At 42.2% G+C, this 25,941-nt stretch overlaps 1 protein-coding gene across 1 annotated transcript in view; it reads left to right on the forward strand.

Annotated features, from left to right (window-relative positions):
- Positions 1 to 20,227, forward strand: part of TRIM33 (tripartite motif containing 33) — a 34,118-nt gene extending 13,891 nt beyond the window's left edge. The window contains exons 4-21 of the mRNA XM_025895875.2: positions 278 to 425; positions 2,564 to 2,696; positions 4,084 to 4,200; positions 5,073 to 5,187; positions 6,269 to 6,415; positions 7,322 to 7,439; positions 8,669 to 8,916; positions 9,141 to 9,305; positions 10,102 to 10,302; positions 11,316 to 11,448; positions 12,526 to 12,589; positions 12,889 to 13,048; positions 13,989 to 14,335; positions 15,482 to 15,605; positions 16,586 to 16,660; positions 17,474 to 17,626; positions 19,287 to 19,337; positions 19,420 to 20,227. Of these exons, the coding sequence (XP_025751660.2) occupies positions 278 to 425; positions 2,564 to 2,696; positions 4,084 to 4,200; positions 5,073 to 5,187; positions 6,269 to 6,415; positions 7,322 to 7,439; positions 8,669 to 8,916; positions 9,141 to 9,305; positions 10,102 to 10,302; positions 11,316 to 11,448; positions 12,526 to 12,589; positions 12,889 to 13,048; positions 13,989 to 14,335; positions 15,482 to 15,605; positions 16,586 to 16,660; positions 17,474 to 17,626; positions 19,287 to 19,337; positions 19,420 to 19,632 (2,712 nt within the window). The 3' untranslated portion in view covers positions 19,633 to 20,227. The remainder of the gene's footprint in view (positions 1 to 277; positions 426 to 2,563; positions 2,697 to 4,083; positions 4,201 to 5,072; positions 5,188 to 6,268; positions 6,416 to 7,321; positions 7,440 to 8,668; positions 8,917 to 9,140; positions 9,306 to 10,101; positions 10,303 to 11,315; positions 11,449 to 12,525; positions 12,590 to 12,888; positions 13,049 to 13,988; positions 14,336 to 15,481; positions 15,606 to 16,585; positions 16,661 to 17,473; positions 17,627 to 19,286; positions 19,338 to 19,419) is intronic.
- The last annotated feature ends 5,714 nt before the right edge of the window (positions 20,228 to 25,941 follow it).

Below are 25,941 nucleotides of genomic sequence, written 5' to 3' on the forward strand. Positions count from 1 at the left end.
CTGTTCCTGAGCCAGGCCAGGATCCATTGGCCTTCTTGTCCCCCTGGGCACACTCTGGCTCCTGTTCAGCTTCTTGTCAATCCAAATTCCCAGCTCCCTTCCTGCCTGGCTGCTCTCCAGCCACTCTGTCCCAGCCCATGGGGCTAAAGTGGCCCGTTGTGGCCAAAGGGCAGGACCCGGCCCTTGGCCTGGTTGAACCTCATCCCTTTGGAATCAGCCCAACTGTCCAACCTGTCCAGGTCCCTCTGCAGAGCCCAGTGACTGTGTCCCTTCACAGGTGTGCACGAGCTGTGAGGACAACGCCAGTGCCGTTGGGTTCTGTGTGGAGTGTGGGGAGTGGCTCTGCAAGACCTGCATAGAAGCTCACCAGCGAGTGAAGTTCACTAAAGATCACATGATCAGGAAAAAAGAGGATGTGTCTTCAGGTGAGTGTTTGGGTTTCACTTTGTCCTGCCCATATGAACAGTGTTTTCTCTTTGGCCCATGTGATAAAAGAGAGGGAGGAGGATTTAGCTAACAGCCAGCTCTGTGTGGCTTTCCCCAAGGATTTGGGAGAAGTTTACCAGTGCAAAATTAGTAACTCTAAAACCTAAATTTTTAACTGAGTTATTCGTTCATACTTTGTACAGTTTCATGTCCAGTGGACAAAATGCTTTTAAGTGTAGAAGCCAAGAGTGTGCAGCCTTTGGAAAGGATTTAGATCCATTCTTAATAATCCTGTTTAGTAGAACAAGTAACTAAATGAAAGGGTTGGAATCTGGAGAGCACTGACATATTGATAATCCCATCCATTGGCAAGGAAATTAAATTACATGTTTTGCTGTATTTTGTTCTAAGGAGCAATTATAGTTCTCCCAGTAGACAAGTATATACAGATAAGCTGAGAGTCATATTCAGTATGATACTGTTGTATTGATATTGCTGAGTAAATGTGGAATTTGAGTTTATTTTAGGTTTAATCTCTCAGTTAGGAAAATTTAACATGTGAAGTGTGTGTAGGATTTGTTTAGACATCCAGCTTTATTAGAAGTTAATTCTTAAATTATTGTTTGATTATATATAACTCGTAGCCTATTGAGGGAATGTAGAAAATGTTGTCAAAACAGGTCCAGGGTATCTGGATTTTAACTTAGAAAATTTGATTTGTAAATGGGTTAAAAGTTCTGATTCAAAGACCTGTATGTTCTCCCTAATCTGGATGTATATAAGGAATGATCATATTGAGGAAGAGAGATCTTTTGACTTTGCTCTCTCTCCATTTAAAATGAATTAAGATCTTCATGATTATTTTTTGTATCCTTTCACAGGAACAAACACTGCTTTTCTTTCTACCAGCACTTGTCAAAATCATATTAATAGTTAAAAACTTTGCTGTTGAGCTTAGTTCTTTTAGACAAGGAACTTATTTCCCTTGCTCTAGCAAATAAATTTCACTTTTGGAGAGGTTTCTCTGTATGTCTTAATGAATATTTTTTTTAAAGGAAATATTACCCATTTAAGCTTAAATTTATTAAATCTCTAGATGAGAAGTCCTTAAATTAAATCAAAGTACAGGGCCAGGCAAAGAATTACTGATGTTTTTCCAAGGAGTGCTAAATTGTGACTGTTAAGGTGATATTATAGCTCAGCTTTCCCTTTGATAACCTGACTGGGAAGGTGCTGAAAATGACTTCCAATAAAATAAACTTTCCATCAGAAATTCTATTTATCATGGTTGTGTTGAAGGGCTGGTTGTTATTTTTTTATTCTTCTTAGACTCAAAATTGTGCCCTGGAGACTTTAAATTTTTCTTAATGAGTGTCAATTGTAGATTCATCAGCTCTCTTTTTTCACAATAATTTGCATGATATAACAAGCTTCAGAAACATTGGAGACTGAGGAAGACATCCATGTTTTGAACCCTACCTGCTGCATCTTCCCAGGGCTGCTTTCCTCTTTGCTAAGCTCAAAATATCTTTAGAAAACCGTGCAGCCCTTTTTAGTAAACTCAGGACTATTTTTGGACATTGTTATTTGCTGAAGTGGAAAATTTAAGCAATTTAGGTGGGGTTTAAGTAACTCCTGACAGACAGTGTTTGCTTTGCAGTTACCTCTTGGTTGTGTTTGACTTAATGGGGTGTGTTAAGGTTTTGAAGGGATAACTTAGAAAACATATGGGTGTTTGACAGCATAAAGATTTGAGAGTTTGATCCGTCCTTGAGTGTGCCAGAGCTGAAATCCCATGGAATTAAATCTTTAACCACATGTACACCTGGTGTTTGTGTGCAGTTTTCCATTCTTACAGGTGTCAGTGTCTTTTGGGTGCTTGGGAGAGGAATTCCTTCTTCTCCTTGAATAAAGTGGAAGCAACTATAAACCACTGGCACTGTAAATCATGAAATCATTAAGATTGGAAAAGACCTCAAAAGTCCTAATGTATTCACAGTAATTTTAGGGTGAGAACAGGTCTGGAGTTGTCTTTGTACGTTTGTGGTTGTTACTTAGCTTGGAATTTAGTTGTTTTGCCCTTCAGATTGTCCAGATTTTATTTTAAAACACACAAATGGTTTATTTTTAAAAACAGAGGCCGTGGGAGCATCTGGTCAACGTCCTGTTTTCTGTCCTGTGCACAAACAAGAGCAGTTAAAGCTTTTCTGTGAAACCTGTGACAGGCTGACGTGCAGAGACTGTCAGTTACTGGAGCACAAAGAACACAGGTACAGATATTCCCATGTCTTAATTCCTGTGCTGTGCTGTCCCAGAGGATGGAATGGCACTGATGGAAACCAGCTGTGTCATAAATCCTGTTGCATTTCCTCTTTGTTGGACTGAAGTGATCACTTCCAGGGGAAAATGTGTGGAGTGTGACTTGAAGTGATCAACTGGTTGAGCTTTGTCAAGTCTCTTAAGATCAGATTCAAACCAACCCGGGCTGAGGAGATGTGGTGTGGTTAAGGTGTGAACTTTCCCAGTGCTGTCACACTGTTCAGGACTTGAATGGAAATTCCTGCAGCCCTGAGCACCTGGTGCTGTAAAGAAGCAGCAGTGATACACTGAGTCATGGGTGAGGTCATTTTCTGAAAGGGCACATTTTATTGTGCAATAGTCTTTCAGTGCAGGGGAATTTCGTAAAGGAAAGTCTAAATTTCCCCCTCATAGATGAATATATTCTTTTATTACAGAAGGGAAAAATGGTTTGCTTTCAGTTGGTTGAAAGTTGTTGCCTCATTCCAGATGAAAAGCAATGCTGAGTCTTGGCTCTTTGCTGCCCAAAAAAGTTGGAACCTCTTAAGATACAGTAAAACTTCCTGCACTTTAGGAGCTCTCTCCTACAGTTGTTTGAATGTCTGAACAAGTATTTGTCAGTGTTATAATAAAGAATCTAGAGATAAATATCTATTTATCAGCCACTGCACCACTGCTTTTTCTAGTCAGGCTACAAGTGACTCTTCTCTGTAAAGGTGCAACACTGAATTTAGTGTTGTTTTTCCCAGAGTAGTTGATTATTCTCAGACTGCTACAGCAACCTGTGGAGAACTTTTACTTTTGAAATTAATATTACTAAAATATTAACAACCTGAAATGTTCCTGCTTTATTCTTTCACAGGCTTGATCCTAAATATCCTGGAAGACACCCTTGTCACAAAGTGTGATTTTCTGGGATATGTTCACTAACTTGTTCTAGGTGGTTTCTTTGCATCTGTTTTGTGCATGTTGCTAATGGATTAACAGATGGATCTTGTTCTTCTTACCTGTTTATGTGATCCTTTAATGTGTGTTTAAGTGATCAGTGCACTTTCCTCATCAAACTGAGGTTCCTGGTATCTCCTTGAGCTGCTGTTCCATAGCTTGCTATCGTGGGAAATGATGCAGTGCATCCCTGTGTGGTTGGAATTGTTGTTTCCCACAGAGGTTCAGTTTTATGGACACCAGAAAAGGATTTTATCAGCACTTAAACATTTTTCATGCTGATCAGCATATGCAGGGTCTGATTTTTCTGTGTGTTTTGTCATATTTTTTTGAAAATGTTACAGTTTTACACCTGAATTGGGAACCCTTGGTTTCAGCCTTGGTAATTGGTGTCTTCTCTTGTGTGTTCAAAAGGTACCAGTTTCTGGAAGAAGCTTTTCAGAACCAGAAGGGTGCAATTGAAAATCTTTTGGCCAAACTTCTTGAGAAGAAGAATTATGTAAATTTTGCAGCTGCCCAAGTTCAGAATAGGTAAGTTCCTCAAAAGGATTAACTGTTACTTTGCCTGAATCACAGCAAGATGAGTGATGGGATTGGAATAACACATTTGAGTTGATTCTGTATCTTTAGTTATATTGGACTTAATTTTCATAATGTTTGTTTTCCTCTACAAGTTGTTAAAAGAAACAAATATCAAAGGTTGTGTCTTCTGTGGCAACTTTGAGTAGAACCAGAGATGTGACACATTTATTACAATTTGGGGAGGAGGAAGAATAAAAAAGGCAAGGAAACCCATCTTATGGTGTCTACTTCAGTCAGCTCTAGGTGACAGAAGGGTTGAAATATTGCAATATTTTTATGTTTCAGATGAATGCCTCTGATAACTGTGTACCAAAACTTGGTTTGACTTTGAATAGGAAATTGTGGTTGTTTGTGGGGTTTTGTTTGAGGTTTTTTAGGCAGCTTAACTTAAGATTTCCAGGGTTTGCTTAAATTCAACGTCATGTTAAATAGTGAATATAGAGACAGAGCACGTGATCTCTGCTGGCTTTTCCCCCACTTGGGTGACGTGGTTGTGCTGCAGCTCAGGGAATTCCACTGTGATTCTCGGTGGTTTTCTGAGCCTTCTGCAACTTTCAGGTCATTTGCAAAATGACACATCATCTGGAGGTGGAAAGTACAGAAGGACCACAGCTTTAAGGAGAAGTTCTGATGCAAATTCTTAACTCCTTGTGGTACCATGTACATTAAAAAAAAGTGTAAGGGAAGGAGAACATATGACAGAGGCAAATGTATGATGATGGAAGCAATAAATGTTGAAATTTTTATGTGCTGATTTCTATGGAAGTCTTTGCACTGTCTGACCAAATATTTCTCTCTGTCTCTTTTTTTTTTTTAATTAGGATAAAAGAAGTAAATGAAACGAACAAACGAGTGGAACAGGAAATCAAAGTGGCAATATTCACCCTCATCAATGAAATCAATAAAAAGGGAAAATCTCTCTTACAGCACCTCGAGGTACAGTTAAGAGAACAAGGAATGTTCAGTTTCCAGTCCCCTCTTAAGAACCCACATGTTTGAAAATGGTTTGTTTGTTGTGACTGCAGGTGTTGTAATACTAATATTGCCTCTGAGTAGTGTGTTGGAGTCAAATCTCCTGTATATCCTTTCATAAGAGCCTGTGGCTCCTTTAGTGTCTGTGCCTCATATTCAAAATCAGGCTCATTGTAAAGGAGTGTGTGAAAATCTCCTTTTCATGTTCTCTTTGCCGTATTTCTCTATTATTGTGTAACTCTAAGGTGTGTGTAATGCAACCTTTTCCTCAAATAGGTTTTTTAAGGTTCATGTAAGAATAGACACAGCAGTCTTATGTATTTTTGCATGAAGGTGTAAAGCTGGTATTTAAAGTTACAGAGATTGGAATAAAGGAGACAAAGACTTCAGGCATCCTTTCCAGATAGCACATCCTGAATAATATTTATATTCTGACTTACATTTTCATGGATTTTAATAAAACTTATTATTACTTCCTTTGTCTGAGAGGAAATCCATCATAAGAAGATAGTTAATTGCATATGGCCAGTCTGCCATGATGAAAAATTTAAGATCAAGTGAATTACAATAGATTTTTTTCTGGTTAAAGAACAATTATGTGGCAAGGAAATGGAATATTCCTGGAAGAAAAAAAATAATTTGATCATGAGTAAAAGAAATAATTTAAAATTACATGAATTTTGGCTTTTCTTGATTACTTAATGTTTGTTACAAGCTAGAAAATTGCTCCCTCAGTTCTTTGCTGTGCCTTGGAAGAAATAGAGGGAGAAACTGGTCTTGTTTTATTTGTTGATAATTTTCTGGGATAAAGCAGAGGCTCTTCTCTGAGCCCACAGTCATCCCTGCAATTTGATACCTCTGGGAAGAATGGTGGAAGGGAATATTAGAGAATTATTGATGGTTCCAGCACTCTGAGAGTGAGCATCAGTAAAAGCTGCGTTGCTTGGGACATTTTCCTTTTACTCCAAGAACTGGAATAGCCGTTTGCATTTTCCTCCTGAACCTGAACCCCTCCCCTTGTAATAAAGTTTTTGTTTCTTTGTAGAATGTGACAAAGGAGAGACAGATGAAGTTAATCCAGCAGCAGAATGACATCACTGGTCTGTCCCGACAAGTGAAGCACGTGATGAACTTCACGAACTGGGCGATCGCGAGCGGCAGCAGCACCGCTCTGCTCTACAGCAAACGGCTGGTGAGGGCACCCTCTGACTCTCCTCTGGGATCTCCTGAACTGGAAGGGATCACAGGATCACCCAGTCCACCCCTGGCCCTGCACAGGACACCCCAAAATCTCACCCTGCTCCTGAGAGCATTGTCCAAATGCTCCTGGAGCTCTGGCAGCCTTGGGGCCGTGACCACTGCCCTGGGGAGCCTGGTCAGTGCCCCACCACCCTCTGGGGGAAGGACCTTTTCTTAATATCCAACCTAAACCTCTCCTGACACAGCTCCAGCCATTCCCTCGAGTCCTGTCACTGCTCATAGAGAGCAGAGATTGGAACTGTCCCTCACGAGGAAGCTCTAGACCCTGATGAGCTCTGACCTCGGGCTCCTCTTCTCCAGATGAACAGACCAAGTGACCTCAGCCACTCCTTGTGTGGCTGTGCAGACTGGACTGCACAGTTCAGAGAATGATTAGTCAAAAGAATTTCGAAGTATTGTTGCAGCTTCACTAGATCATATCCAAGGAAGAGGCAATGAGTTGTTCATGTGTCATTTAATAAACTAAAACCCCCCTTCTGTAACAATGGGATAGATTTCCCAATTTGAACACTACTTTTCATTTGTGAATTAAAGATTTAGGGGTATTACTGTAGAAGGAATGGGGTCAAGCTCTGTAAAGACACCTCAGTGTTTCACTTGAGTCATTGCATTACTATTATGATGTAAGAGTGCTGCTCTTTAATCCTTGGAGTAAAAAGTGAGTTGTACAGCAGATGATTTTCCTGGTGAATTGAGAACTTTCCAGGCTGTGAACCAAACTTGCTGTTGCCAGTCCTTGCTGGTGTTTCACAGCCTAAACTCTCTAGGCAAAAGCACACTTCTTACTTCTCTGTCTTTATTTCTTTGTCACCAACAGTGTGTTTTTGCTTTCCATCAGATAACATTCCAGTTACGGCACATTCTGAAGGCCCGCTGTGATCCCGTCCCAGCTGCCAACGGAGCAATACGTTTCCATTGTGACCCCACCTTCTGGGCCAAGAATGTTGTCAATTTAGGTGAGAAAACTGTCTGTGTTTGTTCTGTGTTACTTGAAAAACTCAGTTGAGTTGGGGGTGTTCATCCACCATGGGTGAGTTGGAGTGCAATACATCTGTTAATGCAGGAGACCAAAACTCTTGACATAACCCATCCAGTCCCGATGATCCTCTTTATCTGCTCTGTTCTTTCTAGTAGCAAAGCTTTCTCAAAGGGTTTTGGGAACCAGTGGGAATGGTTCTAGGAATGACACTAATCCTGGAATAGTTTGGGTTGGGAGGGACCTTAAAGCTCATCTCATCCCACCCCCTGCCATGGGCAGGGACACCTCCCACCAGCCCAGGTTGCTCCAAGCCCTGTCCAACCTGGCCTTGGACACTTCCAGGGATGGGGCAGCCACAGCTTCTCTGGGCACCCTGTGCCAGTTCCAGTATATTGAAATATAATCACTTAGACTTTGTAAAGCACAGGTTTTGAGTGAGAGAAGAGGGAGATGAGACCTGTTAGCACCTGCCTGTGAACTTCTCTGTTGGGTAAAACTGCAGTAGAAAACCAGATAAAAATACCAGCTTTTGTGTGTACTTGCTGCTTGCTCTGAGTCCACTATCCAGGTTGTGGTGTTCCTGTCTTCAGTCAAGGAGGTTCATTCCCCAGGGCAGGCAGAGAAGGAAACAGGAAACTCTCCATAAAATGGGGCATGCAGATCCCAAGGAGTACATGTTAACAGTCAAAAATAACATTTTTGCCTTTTCCCTTTAGAGAGGTAACATGGTCCCACCACATTTTAGGAAGGCAGGGCTTGCTTGTAGCAGTTTTATGTAACCTGTTCTTAGTCACTCAGTTGTGGGACACTCTTCACTGTCCCCCAAATATCTCTTCCCAGGCTTTGCTTCCTTAGATATAGAAACTTTATGCTCAAAAAATTTTTTTCTCATCTTTTTTGTGGTGAACACAGAGCAGTCATCTCTACCTGTCTTGGCTTTTAAGACTATGCAGTTCCAGTTCTTTCACTCTTTCCTCACAAATCACGTTTTTAATTTTGCAATTTCTTCTTGTAGTCTGAGTTCTCGTTTTGTTTCTGTCACATATGGTTATAGAGACTTAAAAAGGAAATTTCAAGCTTGAATTGCTTTTTTACTGCCACTGAGGAAACTGCAGTAGAAACATCTGAATGTTCTGCATTTATTGGATGATGATGGAGTTTTAAGTGTTTCCTTTTTTTTTTTTTTTTTTGATTGGTTTTGTTTAGGTAACCTTGTCATTGAAAATAAACCAGCCCCTAGTTACACTCCTAATGTAGTGGTTGGGCAAACCCCTCCAGCAACAAACCACATCAACAAAGCTCCAGGACAGATCAATCTTGCACAGCTTCGACTCCAGCACATGCAGCAGCAAGTTTATGCCCAAAAACACCAGCAGCTGCAGCAGATGAGGATGGCACAGCCATCATCTGCATCCGTGCCCAGGCAGAGCAGCCAACAAGTCCTCCAGCAGCAGGTAAGTGTCTTTTGTGTTGTTATTTCACTCAGAATTGCCCTGTCAAATATAAACTTAGAAAGCAGTTTATAAACTAAAATCTTTTGAAATTTGACATCCTTTAATGTGATGGCTCTTGGCTTTGCTTGATGTTATGTTACTCGTAATCCTACTACTGTGGGAAGAGATTGGCTTCTTTTCTCCCTGTTGAAAGCAAAAATTTTAAAAAACCCAAACCCTTGCAGCCTCCCAGGTTGATCAGCATGCAGACCATGCAGAGGGGTAACATGAACTGTGGGGCTTTCCAAGCACATCAGATGAGAATGGCTCAGAATGCTGCTCGTATTCCAGGAATCCCACGCCACAATGGACCTCAATACTCCATGATGCAACCTCACCTTCAAAGACAAGTATATCCTGTGTACACGCTTCATTTGTGCCATTGTGCCAGACTTTCATTCCAGTAGATGGTACCTCCAGCTGTAAATGTGTCTCTCTGTCACCCCTGTAACTCCCAGCCACACACGTTGATATGCTCTGCCATTGCACGGTGACATTTCTGTACTGTCAGGTGACATTTGGTGCTGAAACCTTAAAAATGAAATGTAATATTTGTATTGCTTTTTTAGTTCTGGGAAGCAGAACGTTTCCTTTGGCACTTTTCAGTGGCATTCAGCTTTTGGGTTTCCGTAGAGAATGCTGAGGAATAGCAAAGTTCAAAGTGGTGTAGCTGAGGGGTTTTTATTGAACTAAATTCTAAAGTGGTTTTAAATTCAAACCTGAAGCATGATGCAGAGCTCTGTATGCCATTAAGAATAAAAATTATTGATAATGAATGTTAATGTGACTAAGAAATCAAAAGTGAGTTTATATTACTTGAAACAGTCGCTTTTTTCTTAAAATTTATAGAGAGATGTATGAACTCTAAAGTTGTCTTTGGAGGAAGTAATTGCCTTAAAAAAAAAGAAAAAATGTTTTGGTGGAAGATGTGCTGTATATTTAAATGTCTAGGCACATAAGGTGTTTTTTTCTTTCCAAGTGAAGAGAAACAGCAGTTGCTTTGCATTCAGTGCTGTCAGGTGACGGTGATAGATGGGAGCTGGTGTGGTTTTGGTCGAGGTCTGTCACACAGTGCATGTGTTGCAGTGTCCCTGCAGTGCCTGCCCTGTCTGTAACACAGCCCTGCTCTCTGCTCTCTCCCTGCAGCACTCGAACCCTGGGCATGCTGGGCCTTTTCCAGTGGTTTCTGTGCACAACACCACAATAAACCCCACCAGCCCCACCACAGCAACCATGGCCAGTGCAAACAGGGGGCCCACGAGTCCGTCCGTCTCGGCCATCGAGCTCATCCCCTCCGTGACAAACCCAGAGAACCTGCCTTCCCTGCCAGACATCCCACCCATCCAGGTCAGTGGTGCTCATCAGGCACTTAGCACTGGAATGATCTGCTTCCCTTTCCATGTATTTTTTTCATTTGGATACCTGTGTGTGTCTGTGGAATGATACGATTGTCATTTAAAATTTAAATTAAAATCTTCAGCCCTTCACTTGGGCTGTTTTCTCCATGTAGGGTTGAGCTGCTCCACCTGTTAACCTGTAGATTAATCAGTATTTAATGTGTGTCAGATAGTAAAATTGAGACTTTAAATAATCCCAAGTGTTAATTTCCTTTCTTCCACAAGGCCATCCTGTGGGAAGGATATCAGTAGAATAGTTGAATAGTTGTGGAAAATACCACTACAATAGTTAAATAGTTGTGGAAGATATCAGTAGAACAGTTGAATAGTTAAGATATCACTAGAATAGTTGAATGGTTATGGAAGATATCACTAGAATAGTTGAATGGTTATGGAAGATATCACTAGAATAGTTGAATAGTTACATATTTTGAGTGTCTTGAATGGTGATTTATTCAGGGTTAAAATTGCCTGGAGCTTCTCTGTGATATTCCTAAAGGTAGCAGAGGCAGGAAGCACAGAGGGAAGGTTTAACAGATACTGAAATCTGTGTGAAAAGTGAATGGGAGGGAGATTTCCCATCACATTAAGGACAAACAAGTTCATGGTTTCCCTTAATTGTGGAATAACTCTTGCAACATCAGTGATCTGGTAGTTCATGACTAACACCATGTGTGTGAGTAACACTGAGCATCTGGGAACCAGAAAGTTTGGAGTGACCTGGAGTAAGTGCAGCCTGGGACCATACTGGAAGAACTCTGATTTAGGAGCCTTTGAAAAATCTGACTTTAAATTTCTTATTTGAAAGCCTCATCTCTGTATAAAACTGATGAAAATGTTTGCTGGTGTCTCAAATCCTTGAAGGGAGAGGGAACAATTCCCATAAAGATGCTGATCACTGTTTAAAGATGTTCAACTTGAATTAGACCTCTCTGATTCAGATTTCTGGTTTTCTCTTCTTAGCTTGAAGATGCTGGTTCAAATAGTTTAGATAACCTGCTAAGCAGATACATTACAGGCAGCCACCTCCCCCCACAACCCACAAGTACCATGAATCCCTCCCCAGGACCTTCAGCTCTGTCTCCAGGGTCATCAGGTAAATGTGATGGGTATTTGTGGTATTTAAGTTGAAAACAATTGCTTACCGTTTTTTTACCAAATTTATTTAAAATTTATTTTGCTCAGAAATAGATTCTTTTGGAAATTTAAATTTTACCCTCCTTCAGAAAAGTTTTTATAGTAACAAACTGCCAGCCCATGAGTGAAGTATTCCAGATACATGTAGAGATAATATTTTTGTCCTGTGTTACCACAATTGGGTTTTTTTGTGCATCAGAGGACATAGTTCAGTTATTGTCCCCAAATGAGGACTGGCTGGACCATTCTGAGGTTTGGGAAGTAAGTTTATAGAATAGCTTAGTCACAGAAATACACCCAACAATCATTTGAGCAGGGTCATTCTGAGTATAACCAGTTAATGGTAGACATTTCATTATGGATGTGAACAAATCAAGTCACCAGTACCTAAGGTTGAGTTATTTAAATATTGGAAATGTCCATTCCTATTAGAAAGAAGATGATTTCAGTCACTAGGAAGAAGTTTTTCCCTGGGAGGGTGGGGAGGCCCTGGCACAGGTTGCCCAGAGAAGCTGTGGCTACCCCATCCCTGGAAGTGTCCAAGGCCAGGTTGGACAGGGCTTGGAGCAACCTGGGCTAGTGGAAGGTGTCCCTGCCCATGGCAAGGGGTGGAATGAGATGAGCTTTAAGTTCCCAAACCACTCTGGGATTTCATAGGTGTTTCTCTTGGTCTTCTCTCCAAGATGCTGTGGATGAAGGGGTGCAGCAGTGGGACTTACAGTGTTTCTCAAAACTTGCATGCAAACCATTCAGAGTTTGCTTTTTTGACTTTATCAGAGCATAAAATTTGAGGGCATGGTGGGCTGAAGGCTTTAGCACTGTTTGGATTAGCTGAAATAATTACTGGGTCTCTTACCAACCGTGTGTTGTCTTTTTTTTATTTAATTTGATCTGATCAAATGACAAAGAACAGCTGACTTAGGTGATTTATTAGATTAGGATATTTTAGCAGCATTTCTGGTGTTACTCAACACTAGTCATTATACTTCAGAATGTGAACTTGTACCAAGTCAACTTCTGTGCTGCTTCTTTGCAGGTTTATCCAACTCCCACACTCCAGTGAGGCCACCCAGTACCTCCAGCACAGGGAGCAGAGGAAGGTGAGTGATGTGTCACATTAACACTGCCAGGCTGAAAATTCAGACATGAAGAATTCCAAAAAAAAAAAAGAATTAGCAGTGGATTAATAGGGCTTCAATATAATTATGACTCAAAAATGGAAGAATGCTTACATGGAGATTTATATTCTTTATTTTTTTCCCTTCACTGTGATTCTCTGCTGTAAACTCGAGCTTTTGTAAATGTTCTGACGTGCTTTGCCTTTCATTTGGGAAACAGTTACCTAAATTTCTTTGCCCTGATGATTTTTCCTCTTATTTATGTGCTGGTGTCTTTCTAGCTGTGGCTCCTCGGGCAGAACTGCTGAGAAAACTGGTGTTAACTTCAAGGCTGACCAAGTGAAAGTAAAGCAAGAGCCAGGCACAGAGGAAGAGATCTGCAGCTTCTCAGGAACAGTAAAACAGGAAAAAACAGAGGATGGCAGGAGGAGTGCTTGCATGGTAAAGTTAGTTTATGTAACAATATGTCACGGTTGTCCTAGCAGCATGTTTAAGAATCTGGAAATAAAGAAAAAAAAAATTCTACTCATAACCCTCATTCTGAGAGGTGTTTTCTCCCTGGCAGTGCTCTGCCAGGCACAGGGTAGTCTGTCATGTAAATTTAATCTTTAGCTATTAAAGTTAAATACCCACAGTGTGGTGTGTTTGCTGCTTTTAATCCTTAGTTAATAAAAGCTGTAAGTCACCTGCTAATAGTAGTTCCTGGATATTCACCCATATGTAATTACATTCAGAAATCTCCCAATCAGTCAAAAGTTCTTATGCCAGAGCATAAATAAAATATTAATCCAAGAGAATATTTTTCAGTGTTATCCAACTATGCTTGATTTAATGGGATTGTGTACTTGGAGCAGGGTGGTGGATTGGAGGAGTTTTCCTAATGTCAATGAAAGTTAGTTTTTAATGAGTGATCATTAAAGGAAAGATCATTTAGGAAGAAATTCTTTACAGAAAGGGTAATCAACCATTGGAATGGGCTGCCCAGGGAGGTGATGGATTCTCCATCCCTGGAGGTTTTTAGGATAAAACTGGATGTGGCATCAGTGCCATGGACTGGGAACCACGGTGGTGTTGGATCAAGAGTTGGACTTGATGATCTCAGAGGTCCCTTCCAACCTGACTGATTCTATGATTCTATGATCAGTGTATTTGGCCTGAAAGTTTATCATGTTGTGTATCAGGAGAAATGAGTGTGTTCTTGAAAGGAAGGGCTTGTGAAAAAGTAGCTTTTAATATTATGTGCACCTCAGCTCTTCATAATGCTTTCCCACTTATTTTGGGATATGAGTGTAGTACCTTTAAACAGTGGATGGCTTTTGAATTCCAGCACATGAAGGAAGATGCCCTTCTAAAATTGCCTCTCTCCCGCTTCCCGTTTCAGCTCAGCAGCCCTGAGAGCAGCTTGACACCACCACTATCCACCACCTTGCACCTGGAAAGCGAATTAGAAGCGTTGGGGAGCCTGGAAAACCACGTGAAGACGGAACCAGCGGATCTGAGCGAGAGCTGCAAGCAGTCAGGGCACGGGCTGGTCAACGGCAAGTCCCCCGTGCGCAGCCTCATGCACCGCTCGGCCCGCGCCGGGGGAGAGGGGAACAACAAGGACGACGACCCCAACGAGGACTGGTGTGCTGTGTGCCAGAATGGGGGGGACCTGCTGTGCTGTGAGAAGTGCCCCAAGGTGTTCCACCTCACCTGTCACGTACCAACGCTCCTCAGCTTCCCCAGGTACGGGATCGCCGTCAGCCCGGAGGATGGGGGGAGAGGCCAGGCGGAGAGGGAGCTGGGAGTGGGGATGGACAGGAGGCTGAACAGGAACCAGAGTGTGCCCAGGTGGCCAAGAAGGCCAATGGATCCTGGCCTGGCTCAGGAACAGTGTGGCCAACAGGTCCAAGGAAGTGATTCTTGCCCTGGACTCAGCGCTGGTGAGGCCACCCCTGGAGTGCTGTGTCCAGTTCTGGGCCCTCAGCTCAGGAAGGACATGGAGGGGCTGGAGCAGGTCCAGAGAAGGGCAACGAGGCTGGGGAAGGGACTGGAGCACAAGTGCTGTGAGGAGAGGCTGAGGGAGCTGGGGCTGTTCAGCCTGGAGAAGAGGAGGCTCAGGGGAGACCTCCTCACTCTCTGCAACTCCCTGACAGGAGGGGGGAGCCAGGGGGGGTTGGTCTCTTTTCCCAGGCAACTCTCAGCAAGACAAGAGGGCTGGGTCTTGAGCTGTGCCAGGGGAGGTTTAGGTTGGATATTAGGAAGAATTTCTTTGCAGAGAGGGTGCTCAGCCATTGGAATGGGCTGCCCAGGGAAGGGGTGGATTCTCCATCCCTGGAGGTTTTTAAGAAGAGACTGGATGTGGCATCAGTGCCATGGGCTGGGAACCACAGCGGGGTTGGATCAAGGGTTGGACTTGATGATCTCAGAGGTCCCTTCCAACCCAGCTGATTCTGTGATTCGTGGGGGGAGATTGTCCATAGTGCCAAAACTCTGTTTTACTCCACCCCAGCTGGTTCTGGGTGATTTCTTGCTTAGTAAGACTTGCAGTAAAGACTTTTCCAATGCCTGCCTGAATTGTTTGTGCCTGGTCAGTGTTTAGCTGATAAACACGTGATCTCTCAGACTGTGATACTCTTACATGAAGTTTATTTTAAGATGAGATGAGAGTGGTGTAAAGTATTAAAACATCATTGGGAGAGGAATATGAGGGCAGGAAAAATGGCCTTCACTTGGCAGGGTTATTGTGAGCCTTAAGGGTTATTCCTTAACTTTGACTATTCAAGTCATTACTGCAGTGGAGTGTGAATCTGTAAGAGTGAAAAAATCTTTGTAGTCCCTGATGAGAATTTGCCCCTGGATATCTGCAATAATTGTGGTTTTTCTCTTTAGTGGAGAGTGGATATGTACATTCTGCAGAGATCTGAGCAAACCTGAAGTAGAGTATGATTGTGACAATTCACAGCACAGCAAGAAGGGGAAAACAGCACAAGGCCTGAGTCCTGTGGACCAAAGGGTAGGTCTCAAATCTGCAGGAATCTGCTTCCTAGGAAAAAGTACTTTCTCAGATTAGCTCTCCCCCACTGTTTGGAGATGGTTTTGCTGTGGCTGCAGCAAATTAGATGTGAATCTGGCTCTTGCAAAACAACCCAAAATGATTATAATGAGATTTTTCTTGCTGTGAGATGTGGCCACATCTCCAGGTGTTGGTGACTGTGGGAATGTTCTACTGCATTGGGACTGTAATCACTTAGTAGCTAAAATTTTATGTAAACACATATTCTATATTTAAATGCATCATTTAACATGTTCTTAATTAGAAATTCTTGGTATTTGGCATCGATGTAACCTTCATAAAATAGTTCTGGAAGTTTGGTGTGTTAAGTCCAAGCTGTGAGAGCTGCTGCAAGTGGATTTTTGGGGAAGGTATAATGGCCTTGACAGTCAGAATTCATTTTACCTTTATCAATCAGCCTGTGTGTAAAGTGTTCTCAAATCAAATTCCTCCAAAGGAATTACAAGCAAAGCAAAGAAAAATATTTCAACAGGGAGTTTATAAGAAACCTCTGGTTTTGGTTTCAGATTGTTTAATTTTGTCTTGTGGGGAAAAGAGCCATCTGTAACTCAGTCCTTTCCTGTTACATGTGGTTGTGATTGGACAAAAGCAGTAAAAGGAACTGTAGTTTGTTGTGGTTTGGTTTGGTTTGTTTTAATTTGCAGTAGATTAGCATGCCCCTCTCCATGTTAAATTTTAGCCTTTGGCTTTTGTTTAGGAAGAAGAAAGCAAAGAGGAAGTTTGTGAACATTATGTGTTCTGCCTCTCAACTTTGCCCTCCTAAAAATTGTAACTTTCCTAATTAAGCTTTTGGGGGTTGCATCTAAATTTTCTAGTACTAAGCTGTTGAAGTACAAACCTATTTCAAACAGGCAGGTGTGAATTTCTGTGCTAAGGATAAATTAGGAGTATCAGTCTGAAGCTGTTTTATTGCTTTATAGAAATGTGAACGTCTCCTGCTTTACCTGTATTGCCACGAGCTGAGCATTGAATTTCAAGAGCCAGTCCCAGCCTCGGTGAGTCTCCTGGAAAACAGTTGGTGGTTTATTTCTGATATAACATCTCTGAAAGTCTGGAGTTGAAGGAGCTGACTTTACTAGAAGCATGTCTCCCTTGATCAATCTAAAAGTTCTGGCAGTCATCCAGTATTTTGTGATACTGAAAGAAGCTGATTCTGTAGCTTCCCCATGCAGATGCTTCACTTCCAGTCTCTTAAAATAGATATTTAAAAATACTTTCAATTAGCAGTTATTGACTTGGAAGAGGATGTCTCAGGATACCCATGAAATTCAAAATGCTTTGGGAGAGCTCTTTTTTTCTTTTTGGACAAACTTTTGAATGAAAAGAGGAATAAAACTGCTTTGACTATTCTGGTTTCAGCTGTAAAAGAAGTAACTGTAATGAAAAACCTTTGTATGCTGTGACAGACATAGAATAATGGAATTATTTGGGTTGGAAGAGACCTTAAAGCCCATCTCATTCCACCCCCTGCTGTGGGCAGGGACACCTTCCACTAGCCCAGGTTGCTCCAAGCCCCGTCCAACCTGGCCTTGGACACTTCCAGGGGTGGGGCAGCCACAGCTTCTCTGGGCACCCTGTGCCAGGGTCACCACCCTCACAGGGAAAACAATTCCTTCCCAATATCCCATGTCCTGTCACTCCATACCCTTGTAAAGAACTTTTTAAACAGTTTGAGGGAAGGAAATTCTTTGTCTTTGCCGAACATAAAGTGTGTGACGAGACCAACTCACTGAAAGCTTCAAAACACTCAACTCCCTCCGTGAGCTCTGTGGTGATTTCAGTGATAAACCACTGTTTGCTCTTCACAGATACCAAACTACTATAAAATCATAAAGAAACCCATGGATTTGTCCACGGTGAAGAAGAAGCTGCAGAAGAAGCACTCCCAGCACTACCAGAGCCCCGAGGATTTCGTGGCAGACGTGCGGTTGATCTTCAAGAACTGTGACCGGTTTAATGAAGTATGTTAACTTCCAATCTCAGCACTCAGCTCTCTTTAGATTAAAGATTGATTTCAACATGCCTGTGCAGCTTCTCCAGTTAAAGGCTCTGCTTCCAGTCTTAACTTCTGCTTTTGGAGCAGATGCCAGAGCAGACACTTAAAAACCAAACCAAACAAAGGCAACTGCAGAAATATTTCTCCTTTTTAGTTAAATTGGGAGTTCAGCACTCTTAAAGTGCTTTCACTGGTATGGATCTCTGACTGAGGGGCAGGGTGACCTCGTTACTGTGTGAAGTGCTTAGAAAGTGTGGTAATAAAGACAAACAAAGTCCTTAAAAACTGTTTCAAACTGTACAGATAATTGTTTTACACTCATGAAATGTGATAAATTCTATTGAGGAGCTTCCTCTACTGAGAAGTGCCTTTCTGAAGAATATTCTGGTTCTAGTACCTCACAGAGGCTGAATACAGAAAAGCTTTAAGGTTGTTATTGCCAATATTGACCTTACTGCTTTAGCTCATGGGTAGTTGGGCTCTCACAAAAACAGTTTTCAGTGGATAGCTTGGGTATGAAGTCATATCTTTTACTAATTTTGCGATGATCCCATCTCATAATGAAATATTTGTACCTTATATGTGAAATGTGACTTGGGGAGATGAATTACCTGAGTGTTACTGCTACTGGGGCAATGGAAAAATAATCTGAATATTAAAAAAAAATGGTGATACTGTGGTGAGACAGAGTAGGAGCTCAGAGGGTTCCTAATTTCTGACAAAAGGCATCACAGGGAGTGGCTTTCTTCTGATCTTAGAAATGCATGAACAGGCCAATATTTCTCTGTAAACTGTAACCTGAATTTGCAGTGTTTGGGTTGCACTTCTGGCTCTGTGCAGAAGTAAATTGAAGGGACTGCACAGAGCTGGAATTAAAATCCCACTAGTGAAAATCAAGGTTAATGATGTGATGCTGTAAATGCTCACAAGCATTTGGGACTTTGTCAGCCCCAACTCCTTTATGTCTCTGCATTAGATGGAGGTTCTTGAGCACTGGGGGAAGAAGTTGCAATTATGTGAACTTCTCAATCAAGGGAATTAATGAAGCAGCTGCTGTAGGGTAAAACAAGCTGCAGCTCTCAGGGACCAGAGTAAAACAAAGGAGGAAGGGACTGAGGGATGTGGTGGTTTTTTTTCTTATTTTTCTTTCTAAAAAAAAACAAACAAAAAAAAAGATGTTTCAGCTTGTCTGACCTATGGCAAAAGTTGAGTCCCCCTGACCCCTCACAGTGGCATCATATCTAGTGCCTCTAAGCCAAATGCTTTTAAAAAGCAGCAATCCAAGTTGGGTCAGACCCCTGGAAAGCAGTTTCCTGGAGCACTCCAGAGTGAGACTTTCCACGAAAATGTCTAGGCAACGAAAATTGAGAACCAAGAAAGCAGTCATGAGTAGAAAATGACTGGGAGCCATTTATTTGTGCAAGAGTTGTGTGTTTTGTTGAAGGTTTATTTACCACCTAAGACTGTCTTAAACCTGCTGCCTCTAAGTTTGGGAACTAAAGAGCTCAGCCCATAACAAACTGTGGTGTTGTTATGGCTGACTTTAGTCATCCAATCCTATGCAATCTGGTAAACTTTAGGAAGGATTATAATTTCATTTTTTTTGACTCTGGTATCCTTTTTAGATGATGAAAGTTGTTCAAGTTTATGCAGAAACACAAGAGATTAATTTGAAGGTAAGCGTTTCAGACCATGCACACTTGGTGAAGGGATGTGCATTTCCAACAGGTGAATATTCCTGTCTTCTTTCATCCACAGGCTGATTCAGAAGTAGCACAGGCAGGGAAGGCAGTTGCATTATACTTTGAAGATAAACTTTCAGAGATCTACCCAGACAGGACCTTCCAGCCTTTGCCTGAATTTGAGCAGGAAGAGGATGATGGTGAAATAACTGAGGACTCCGATGAAGATTTTATACAACCACGTAGAAAACGCCTAAAATCAGATGAGAGACCAGTGCATATAAAGTAATCTAATGATATGGACCTGAAATTTATTGTAAAAACTGTTATTTAAGTGTTCCTGGAATATTATCATGCCTACAGTGGCCATCTTGAAGAAGCTGATAGCTTTTTAAACAGTATTAGATTACAAAAAACACTTGTACAGAAAAACATTTGCATCAAAAGGGGAAAAAAACTTGTATTGTAAATTTTTGGTGGTTTGTATTTTTTTTTTTCCTTGATCCTTTCTTTTCCTGATGGAGGGGACACACTCATCCTGGTCTCACAGATAGAGGTGGAGAAAATGTTGAAGAGAAGCAGATTTGATAAGAGATGTTCCATGTACAGCTGAGACTGTGTAGGAGAACGTTCTGCAGGACTGGACCAATACAGTGACTGTATCTTGCATTACACTGCAGTGTAAACTGTGAGCAAAGTCCCTGAAATCCCCTCTCTGTGTGAACTCAAGTGTGTGTTGGTCATTGCTTTGGTCATCTCATTGCAGCAGAGTTGTGAATAACTGGTCTTCTGTGTCAATCAATTATTGACATTTTACTTTCTTTATTCCATTTTATGTGTAGCAAAAAGAAAAAGAAAAATATCATTAAACTGTTCTGAATTGGCATGTGCAGGAATGTGAGTTTTTGACAGGCAGAAGGAGCTAAGCTGGTGGCAACAACCTCTTTCAGTAGGATGAGGTGTATTTATTAAAATCCTGTACCCAGAACATTTTAATGGAGTTCATGGCAGAAGTCTCAGCGTTGTCATCTGTCCCTGATCCCCCTGATGAGGCAGAATGTTCTTTCCAGTATTCATTCTCTAGTTTCTGTACTTAAAATATAGACTGAAGAGGTAATAACTGGTTGGGGTGTTTTTCCAGTCTTCCTAAATATCAGTTTCTAATAGACCACTCGGCAAACAATAACATGTTAACTACCAAATGTGTAAAATTTCCTGTATTCACTTTGTCTTATTTGTAAATAGTGAATTGAGATTTCTTGCAGATCAGCAACATTTGCTGAACTGTTTTTAAGCTAATATGTATTCTTATTGATTGTTCCTATCAAGAAAAGATTTGTAATATATGCTATTTCTAACATTGCATTCATTTTTGAGGTTCTGTCTTATTTTTTTCTTAGAGTTACTTCTCAGAACTTTTCTTCAGAAGCAGCTTGTGAGCAAAATGTCCAGAAGGATTGGAATCAGTCTTGAGTTTGGGTTATCTGTCCACCCACTTGCACAGACCAGGATTTGGCTTTGAGTGGTTTCTGGTCAAACAGTGAAAACAGAACAATTTCCCAAATCCCCTCAGTGAGCCTTGAGGCACCTCTGCTGTGCCTTCCCCTTGGACACTGCCTTCACCCCTGTGAAATCAGGGTCAGCACAAGGGTTTATAGTTTGAATAGTTGTTTTCTTTCCTGACAGAAGTCAATACTAGAAATAATGAATGTCATTTCTGGCCTTCACATCGCTCTTGCTAAAAGTAAGGTGAAGAATTCATGTGATCAGATGAGCTCGAGTTGACAGACTCTAAATTTGCCATAATTTGTGTGAATACAACAATTCTGTGGTAAATCCCTGGGGGTTTGGTGTCCTTAGCAACTCCTGTGACACTGTACACACTTTACCATAATGGTAAAGAGAAATATTTTAGCACAATATCAGATTTGAGATCTGCTCTCAGCAGTCTTTACGCAAAGAACTGCAGATCTGGTTGCTTTTCATGAGAACTGAGTCTGTACATTGGGACTCTCCGTCTCTCACAAAAAAAAAATGAGTGGACTGAAGGTGTTTGTGACTTCAGGCTCACTTCTTCACTCAGATGTTACAGTTAAACTGGTTGGGGTTTTTTCCATTTCTCAGATATTAACAATAGTGATGGTTTAAATTTAATTTTTAGCAGTTTGTACGTGAAAAGAAGGGGAAAAAGGAATTCCATTTCAACATCTTAAATTGACAGAGAGCAAAAGCTTTGCCCATAGGCAGGCTGACACGTGTGAATAGGACACTGGTGGTGACAAGGGATCATTTCATGGCTCTGTGTATTGCCTATTTATGCATTTCTAGTTTCTCAGCTTCATTTTGCAAAAGGAATATTATTAAAATTATCATGAAAATAAGATTTCTGTGAATTCTCTTCAATCGGGGGTCCCCGTTTTTACAGCGCTTACACTCTTTGGGTTCTGGACCTCCAGGCCTCAGCTTTTGAACTGTTCCCTGGGCACCAGCCATGGATTGAATCCTGCAGAGCCCCCCAGCCTGAGCCAGAGTGTGGGATGGGCACGGTGGGATCCCCTGGGAGCAGAGTGGGGAAGGAGGAGGCTCGTGCTCCCCAGCTGCTGCAGGAACAGGACCCTCTGCCTCCCACCCAGACCCTCGAGCACATGTTCCATGTTTTGGGACAGGCTTTCTTTTGGGCTGGCCTCTCCAGTCATTCACTCCCTACAACAGCCAGGAAACTTGTCCAGCTCTAGGTCAGCAGCTTCTGCCCCCCAGGAGTAGAGCTGAGCTTGGCCTCACTGAGTCCGAGCTCTTCTGCACAGATCCCACTGAACCCTCCAGAACTGCTCCTTCCATCCAGGCCCCCAGTGTGGGGATCCACAGATGATGTGGAATTTTGAATGTGTGCAAGAAATCTCAAGTGTATCTTTTATTTATAAATCTTTTCCTTCCCCCCCCTTCACTTTGGAACTCCCAAAGCAACGATTTCAGTTTTGAAAGCAGCAAAGTTCTGTTTGAAAATACTTGAAAGGGTAGATAAGCTCTGCTAATCCATTTCCTGATCCTGTAGGCTGGGTGTTCATCACAGAACTGGGAAGGGTTTGCTCAGTGAAAGCAGTTTTTGGTGCCTCACTGTGTGTAACTTGTTCAGGAGCAAATTAAGGGGTTTGTGTTAATGAGTCACCGATTCTCGGAGCGGCTTCCCCCTGCCAGGTGCTGTGTGTGCAACGGGTGGGAGTGATTTTACCTGGGGATTTAGAGCACAACTTACATCAGGAAAACTTGGAAAAGACAGGGCCAGGCCCTTGGTGTGATCCCAGTGCTCCAACGGGGGGGCAGGAGGGGTCTGGCCCTTGGTTTAACTCTGCTCTCGTTTAAAACACTTGTAAAAATTCGTGTCTCAATTTCTGTTGTAAATGACCCTGAGGTTTAAGTTAATCCAAAGAAGTAAAAGGCAACTTGCTTTTGAAATAGGAGTGAAAAGTGCACAGTGTGGGCTTCTCAGGTACCTCAGAGGTGTCCATGTAATTCCTGGTGACTGGTGCTAATTCCACCAGCTGAGTGGGTTCAGGGTTTTTATTTAAATATGCCCTGAATAAGTGACCTGGGGTATAAGAAGGCAGAGTTATTATCCAAAAAAGAGGATGTTCCCCCTAAGTTCTGCAAACAGAAATGCTCAGTTCAGTGGAGAGGCTGTTCCTCTGTGTGGGACGTCACCACTGCTGGTCCTTGTGGCACTTGACTGTCACACACTTTTTGTGCTGGCTCAGTGAAATGTTTTATAAACATTTCTGCAAGGCACTGGAGCTCAAGTCCTTAAAATGAGCCCAAATTTCTCTTTCATCACCTGGTTTGTTGGCTGACCTCGAAAAGTTTGGGTTATGGCAGCAGTATTTTGAAGCTCTGGGTATGGTGTTGGCTTTTCCAGTTGGCTTTTCATTGTTTTTCTTAATCTCCTCCTTGGAAAAAGCAATAAAAGTGCTTTGTCTGCTGCCTGTCAGCGTGACAGGAATCCTTTCCTTTGGGTAGTGATTTTATAGGGAAGTCTGTATGCATATCACCAAGCCTAGCTTTTAAAAACAGAGTGTGCAGCAGTTATTGACAGTATAGCGTGGCATTTTATTTTAAAAATTGGGGGAAGTTCCATGTTTTTTTTAAGAAGTAGGTGTTTGAGCAAATAATGGAGGTACTTCTTTAAAATAAAAATGTTTATGCCACAGTTTGCATAGACATATTTCAGATGGAACATACAGATTGTATCTTTGGGTATGTGATTTATTTTATCTTTGAGAAGATAAAATAAATGTGTGTAAGTGTGTGTAAAGAAACTCTTCCATCTACTTCCAGCTTGCTTATGGGGATCCTACTTTCTATGCTTGCTAATGTTATCAGGATTGAATTATCTTTCCAAAATCACAGTTAATTTGGGAATCTTTGTTATAAGTGAACTGTAAAATGTCTGAAATGCAGTTTTGGCCTTTTCTGTCGGGTGATCTCACACCTTGGGGCTGCTGTCTTTAGGATTTATGGAATTTATGGAATTTCTCCAAGGAGAGGTACTGAAATGCTTTGTAAGCTGGACTTGTTGCAGGATTCAGTCTGGAGTGACCTCCCCTGACACCTCTGCTGGCCTGCAGAGGGGGGGATTTTTAGGTTCAGAACACCATGACACATGTATATAATCCTATACAGATTTGTGCAGTTCAAAGCTTGTTTTCCATGTAAACGTACTCCTGGAAGGGTTAAATTCATGGCATTCTTGGATTCTTCAATGCTTCCAGTATTGGAACTGGTTCTTTTTTGCACATAGTAGACTTGGCTCATCTTTTGATATGATTCTTCAAAAAAACCAAGTGCTGTTTCTGTGATATTGTATTATCTGAATCACCATATTTAACTTTTTTTTTTTAAAAAGGTATCGTTTCTAATTGTTCTGTTCCTGTGGTTTTTGCTGGTGTGTAATTAAAAAAAAATGAAATTTTTCTTTCCCTGGTTATTTAATACTTTAGCTGCCTGTAAATATCTCTTGTTAAGTGCTCTGGAATGTGCTGTAGAAGTTGTATTAGCTCAGTTTAAAGCATTGTTTGAGACCTATTTTGGTTTGGTTATTTCTATTAAATCCAAAAAATCACTCTTTCAATTTGAGTTTTCTTTTTTTGCACACCATTAGGTACAGATTCACATCTGGCCAAAGACTTTTCTGACACCTGCAGTGTGGAAAACAGGGTGAAAATCAGGCTGCAGGAGCTCAGATGTGCCCAGCTGGGGCTGTGGCATCCAGACAGAAAATGATTTGGCACCTGGGTGTGAAACACGGGGGTTTGAGGGTTTCTCAGTTTTTTTTAGTGCTGCTGCTCATCCTGAAATTGGAGGGGACAGTTCAAGGTGTGCAGCTCAAAGGGCTGCAGTTGTGGGGATGGGGTGGGATGGGATGGGGTAGGATGGGATGGGTATGGGATGGGATGGGGTGGGATGGCATGAGATGCTTCCCAACAGAGCTGACAACGCTTCTGGGGGTGGTTCTGAGGGGTTGTTGCCCATGACCCTCAGTAAACACCAGGAGAATGAAGAGGGAGCTGACCTGGGTTGCTGTGTGACCCGTTGGGGTGACACCTCACCTGCCCTCTCTGTCACCCCCTGCTCTGCACGTGGTTCATTGTTCTCCCTGCTGGAGATGGGGCTGTGGTGAAGGCATGGCCAGGGGCACTTGGTCCCTTTGCTTTATAAAGGTGTGTTTTGGTGTGTCAGGACCACCATGGACCAACAGCATGTGTGGGTGATTCCAACTCCAGGGCACAAGCCCTGGGTCCAACTGCACTGGAAGGGAGGAGGAGGAAGAGGAGGAGGAGGAGGCTGCTCCTGCACCCTCTGTACTTTTTGCATGTAGTGAAAAAGCTGCCCACGTGCAGTGCTGTTGGGTTCCTCCAGCTTGGAACTGCAGTTTGGGGTGTGTGCCTTGAGCTGCTCCCTGCCACTGATAAATCCCTTTTCTTGTGTGGATGTCACTACTGGAGGAGTCTCCTGACTTACCAGAACTAAAAGCAGAATTGAGCCCACAGATCTTGGGCTATGACCCAATTCATCTGCAGCTCAGCAATTGGAAGTAGGAACTTGTCTGGTTTAAGGAGTCATGAAATGACTGCAGCTCCCCCAGGCACCAGCATCACTTGTGCTCCAGCTGACCCTGCAGACCTGCAAGAAGAGAGAAGTATGAGCTTCACCTAAGCTAAAATTACCTCTGAATGATTTTTTTTGCAACCAGTGACAGGCCTGGTAACCTGGAATGCCAACCAGCTTGGGGGTGTGTCTGTGCTTCCATAAGCTGTGCAGCTGGTGAAGGCTCTGATCCAAGCAGGTCTGTTCTGCATCAGCATTTCCCTCCAGGCTGTAGCTCAGAACTAACCTGCATTTTTCTCTCACTGTTTGTTTATTCTTTGAGTGCTTGTGGTGGGTCAGTGTCACAGGAGCTCCATGAAGAGAGAGCTGTGTTCTAGAAGAGGTTCAGTTGCCTTCACCAAAGCACAGACCTGTTCCTCCTGAGCAAAGAACTCCCACCTTCCCACCGAGCACTCGCGTGGCCTCTCCAGCCTCTGCAACCACCAGCAAAGGAACAGGT

This window comes from Manacus vitellinus, unplaced genomic scaffold (genome assembly GCF_001715985.3).
Source record: "Manacus vitellinus isolate BGI_N305 unplaced genomic scaffold, ASM171598v3 scaffold_47_pilon, whole genome shotgun sequence".
Lineage (NCBI taxonomy): Eukaryota > Metazoa > Chordata > Aves > Passeriformes > Pipridae > Manacus > Manacus vitellinus.